We start from the raw sequence: 5,647 nt of genomic DNA on the forward strand, positions 1-5,647 counted from the left end.
ATAATTAATTAAGAAATGAAAATAAAACCCGCACAAAACCCTGCATTGTCCGAATTCATTGGCATCTTTATTCTCTCCCCGGGTTTTATTTAACACCGCCGAAAACTTAGAACTTGTCCAAATTCAGCGGAGGAGTACCTTCCGTATAAATACGTGATCTTGATCAACAACCACAACCAGCCGTCAACCGCACTTCAAGTGTGAAACAGCAAAATAAAAAACAAAACAAACTTGTCAAATCAATCAAAATGGAGTTGCTAATCGCATCATCGTCAGTTGCCGATACCGGTATCGGGTGCTGGGACCTAGAATCAGGTGCCGAGCAGCTCCGATACAAATCGTGCGCCTCGCCTCCGCACGGACTCGCTTGTGTGGGCCAACGCTTCCTCGCCTCCTCGCAGCTTCGCGAACAACCTTCCGCCTCGTCCGGTTCCATCCTTTACTGGTCCTGGTCCAAGGTTGCATATCCACTGTTTGTTTATTTGCCTCAATTTTAAAAATATATATCTACTTTTTTTTGGTTTAAATAAAACAAATTTTGGTTTATACAGCCTCAGGTAGAAGTAAAGAGCTTACCAGCGGAGCCGATTAAGCCGATTGCTGCTAATAGCCACGGCACCTATATTGCTGGTGGGGGTCAATCGGGAGATATCTACATGTGGGAGGTAAAGTCGAGCGTGAGCTTTAGTTTTAAGTGTTCTGTTTTTCCGTTAATGAAATTTGTGATGTATTATTTGTGATATAGGTTGCAAGTGGTAGATTATTAAAGAAGTGGCACGCGCATTATAGGGCCGTTACTTGCTTGGTTTTTTCAGAAGACGGTTCATTTCTGATTTCTGGGTCTGAGGACGGATGTGTTAGAATTTGGTCACTTCTAACGTACTTGTCCATCCTGTTATTGTTATTTTCCTTGTTAATGAGCTGTGTTTCTTGGTGGTTTTGATTTATTGTGGATTATGATTTACACCGTTTTTATTTTCTATTGTCAATTTTAGGGTATTTGAGGAGTGTGAAAGCCAGCGGGCAAGCCATCTGTATTTGCATAGTTTTACTGGGCACACTCTGCGTATAACTGATATTGTTATTGGCTATGGAGGAGTCAGTGCAACTATAGTGTCAGCTTCTGAGGACCGAACTTGCAAGGTTGGTTATTCTGCTTTTAGTTTGATAAGTTTTTCTACCTTTTTTTTTCTTTTTCTTTTTCTTTTTCTTTTTGAGAGAAGATAAGTTTTGTTACTTAAGCTATATAAAACTAGTTCTGGATGTTAGATTTAACTGTGGTAGTATCTGTAGGCTGGGAGTTTTGCTTCTATGAAGCTTCATGAAAATCGTTTATATACTTCTTTTTTATTCCAAAACCACCTTCAAAATGTTTTCTGAGCAAATGAAAAATAGTATTATGTATAGTTCAGGATTTGAGATGCTGAAATGCTATGTTAATGAAGAGTGCTTGCTTCAGGGAAGTAATAACCTAGACTAACAGGAGCTTTTTAAACAATGGATTTAGGAAATATTTATCAATCGTTGGAGTTCCTAAACACCAGGGTAATGAAAACTGATTTCCATATTTCACTGTATGCATTTCTGCTTCATTTTTTAGTTACTTTTGCTATTATGAGGTTTCTTTGCGTTGATGTAGATGGTAGTGCCCACATTTTATCACACAGTGGTGCATTCCTATTTACTTATCGGAAAATTAGATGTGTACTAAATTTTTTCAGTACACTGTGTTAGGTGTGGAGCCTATTGAAGGGAAGATTGTTGAGAAATATTGTATTCCCTTCAGTAATTGATGCAATTGCATTGGACCCCGCTGAACATGTCTTTTATGCCGGCAGTAGAGATGGCAGTATCTATATTGCTGCACTTAATGCTGAAAGTCCCTCTACCAGTAGTTACGGGATGCATATCATTGGTTCATTATCTGATCACAGGTTTTTCATTTTGTTTTGATTCCACATACTACTGGATGGAACATTTGTCTACTCTGTTATTCTTTTCATTTTTTTAAATCTCTATACTGCCTGCAACTGTTTGGGATTTCCTTGTAGTTTTTATATTAGTTAGCTGTTTATTTGAATTTCTTTTGCGGCATATGTTTTTGCATTTGGAATTACCAATGAGGGTAATTCATGGCTTTTGATTCTATTCAGCTCTCTTGACATTTATAGCTGCTGTTGATGGAACGTGGCTAATCACAAAATTTGATTACAATGTCAAAGTGTCTTAAGTTTTCCTCGAATCTTTAAGTGTGCTTACAATGTTTCTTCAAATGTTTTAGACCTTTCCTTTCCTAAATATGGGTCCCATCAGTGGAAGTCATGTGAATGTATTCATAAAATGAGAATCCTAACACAAAAGAAATAGTTCTACAGATGCAGACAAACTAGTCTAATGTCCAAGCTTATCCTGAACTTTCAGATGTAGGTCTTGGGTTGCGTTGGAGTAGTGCTTAGCTCTTAGCTTTTCAGATGTTTGCTCTGATGAGCTTCCAACCTATTCAAGGTGCAGCTTACCTGTTACTGTTACTTAGTTTCCTTAGAGATATCTTTAGATTGACTATGAGGTTCATATCCATCAATTGTGGATCCCATTGGTCCTAATCACTTTCTTGTGCTTGCTATTACTTTGATTATGTCCAATTAAGAATGTCAGATGTTTCCTTTTGTTGAGAAATGTTCCAATTATTTTGCTAATATCTGAACACAGTCTTCTTTTAATAAATATAAAATGGCCCACCCACCAAATATAACACACACATGTCATCGTATTAAGTATGCCGAATGGGCTAATTTTGAGTGATAAATCTCCCAGTACTGAAAACGAGATATCAAGATACTATTAAATATTCAAGAGAAAATTACGAAATATATACAGAATGCAATTTCTCCCACAGTGATGAGTTTTACTGGATTTCCGAACCCATTGCTTATCTTCTGATGTAGGAAGTCAATTTAGGTTATTTAAGGTAATTTAGGATGCTAGAATATTTATTATTTTAGGATTTTCTATTTTAGTTTGAGTCAATTATTGTATGTATCTTAGTCTTTTATTTCCATTATAATTGTGATTTAGTTTCCCATTTTAGGTTAACTTAGGGAAGTGGGTTTCCTCTATTATAAATAGAGAGACCTTGTCATTTTTTTGAGAACTTCAGATTCAATTATTCAATAAAACCCCTCTTTTATAATTTCCTCTGGGATTATTTATCAAAATCTCTCTTGTAGAGTCGTTTGGAATAGAGCGTTATCTAATCTCGTAGAGCGTTATCTAATCTCTCATTACGCGTATTTAAAAATCTCATTAAGTCGTCTTGGTTAGAACGATATCTAATCATGCTTCGATTAAGGCATAAACTAATCGCGTTGGTTTAGTCCAGTACTAGAACGATATCTAGTGTTTCCTACCCATTCAATTCCGCTTCCACTACGCCTCGCTCCATCATCTTCTTATTGCTTTAATCCAACCTTATTTTTGTTTTCGTGGTTACTTTTAGATAGACCGTTTGCTAGTAGCAGCCCTAGAAAGTATTGATGTGATGAATCTTGTCATGACATTCTGCACCATCATATAGGAGAGCCAAAGAGAAAATTATTTTTGCAAGCCACTTTCCGATTAATAGGCTGCAGGTGCCCATACTCTGTTTGAAAAGGAAAATAAAGCTCTTATTCCTTCTTCATACTGGAATAACATGGAAACACGTCTTCCACATCATCCAGTATATGCTTCCAAAATAAATTGTATTCATTGGGAATTTATGTTTGAACGGTTTCTATAAGGAAGACAATTATTCCGCAAGTGATTGCTTGCTTATGCAGCTTTACGGCGTGATAAGCTTCCATTAAATTGTAGAGATCGAATTCTCTGTTTACCAAAGAAAGTTTGTTGGATGATCTAAAATTTGAATACCTTTCATTTACGTAGATAGGGTTTTTGGCATATTAACCTGTTTTACCCTTGAAATTGTGGATTTATAATGTCTTCTTGTTTTTCTCACTGTGAACAGCAAGGCTGTGACCTGTTTGGCATATAGTACAGGAGATTTGTTGATTTCTGGGTCAGAGGATGGCATGGTTCGAGTTTGGGATCCAATAACTCATAATATTGTTCGCATGTTCAGACTTGCAAAAGGTTTTGTTCAAACAACCTCTCAATATTACTTAATTGTTTGTGTTAGGATTTTGTTTTTAATATTATTACTATTATTATTTTCCTTATCTTTATTTATCATTGTAATGGGCATGTTTTTATCTTAGATTTTGTTATGTTTTTACATCGTATTAAAAGTTCTGTAGGATTCTTTTCCCAATTGAAACTGATATGATAATTCCAAATGGTTCATTTGGTATCTCTTATTTGAGGTGCTTGCATTTTTTTCCCATCAGTTTAAAGAGTTGAAATTCTAATTTGTGCTTCATAGATGCAAATTGTTTCTTGTCTGTTATGTACAGGCATTCTTGTTCCATAAAACTCTTCCTTGGTGTTGGCTGGCATTTTTGGGCTGTATTGTTGCCATGGTTGTCACCATTTTTTCTGGAGTTAATATTTTCCCTCATTTTTCCAAGTATCTCATTAAAGCTACTTGGTTCTGCGCTTTACAGGACCTGTGAACAATATTCTTGTTGTTAGACGACCACTGTACCTCAATTTGGGATCATTTTCAAATCCGCATACTTCCTCAAGGAGGCACGGTTCACAGTTACCTCCTCCGCTGGATAAATATGTGACTTCGGCGGATGAAGATGTGGACAAAAAGGGTGTCATACGTCTTCCCTCTCTTTACAATGCTCCTCGAGATGCCTCATACATTAGTCATCGCACGATTGAGAATCATATAAAAGAACTCCAGGTTTTTAATTGCTTTATGTTGAATATTCTTGATCATCTTTATTATGTTAGGTATGATTATGTTTTTCATATTGTTAATTCAATGTACTGTTCGTAGGTTCCTATGATGACCCAATTTGTGCATATACGTAACAGCATATTAGATCCTCCTGAAACCCTTGTCTGACCATACTCTCTTTACGTTCTGCAGCAACAAGGTTCTTCTGCTGCAACAGAAATGGAGGTGGAAAGGCTGAAGCGTGAGTGTAATCGAACACTGCAAATGGTTCAGCAGTGGAAGAAAATGTACGAGAACTTGCATGAATTCTGCGTTAATGAGCTTTTGGATGGAGATCAAGTGGATGGCAGCAAACGAAATGTTGTCTGAGAAGGCTGTTCTCCCTGTACAAACAGCTTTACTGGTTTAGCAGTTTTGCTAGTGGTTGGAGGGATGAACTCTAGGCTCGACCCTTTTGAAGGATATTTCTTGGTATTCATTTGCTCCTTTTTTTCATTCTTTTTTGGGTTTTATGCTATAAAAGGTACAGTTTTTGTTGGGTTTGGGAGGTTTTCCAGTGATGCTCCTGTCCTGAGTCTGAAAACTTGACTTTGTTTAACAGGCTATGGATTGACGCGTTCTATATTTTCTCATCATTCCGTGGATGACGCACAAAATTGACAGGACAGGCTTCTGGTTTTGAAATTGGTTCTATTTAATTTAACAACACTCACTTTAACGTACTTTAAGTTGGGCCGGCACCAACAGGAAACATTGTGTAGCTAGCTTGGGCCTAGAAAATGAAACCATAAAGTTGAATTA

General features: G+C 36.8%; 1 protein-coding gene across 2 annotated transcripts; it reads left to right on the forward strand.

Annotated features, from left to right (window-relative positions):
* Positions 1-5,647, forward strand: LOC102607043 (protein ROOT INITIATION DEFECTIVE 3). Of its 2 annotated transcripts, XR_003064522.2 has the most exons (9): positions 2-458; positions 552-665; positions 746-879; positions 996-1,143; positions 1,735-1,934; positions 4,007-4,131; positions 4,602-4,849; positions 5,039-5,317; positions 5,448-5,647. XR_003064522.2 is itself a non-coding variant. In XM_025096623.2 (8 exons), exons 1-8 carry the CDS (start codon positions 249-251, stop codon positions 5,213-5,215), a joined length of 1,356 nt encoding a protein of 451 aa, XP_024952391.2. In that variant the 5' UTR covers positions 1-248; the 3' UTR covers positions 5,216-5,647. The 2 variants fall into 2 exon arrangements, 1 of the variants encoding a protein (XP_024952391.2); XM_025096623.2 differs by having other exon boundaries at positions 1-458; positions 5,039-5,647.

This window comes from Citrus sinensis, chromosome 5 (assembly GCF_022201045.2).
Source record: "Citrus sinensis cultivar Valencia sweet orange chromosome 5, DVS_A1.0, whole genome shotgun sequence".
NCBI classification, from domain to species: Eukaryota; Viridiplantae; Streptophyta; class Magnoliopsida; order Sapindales; family Rutaceae; genus Citrus; species Citrus sinensis.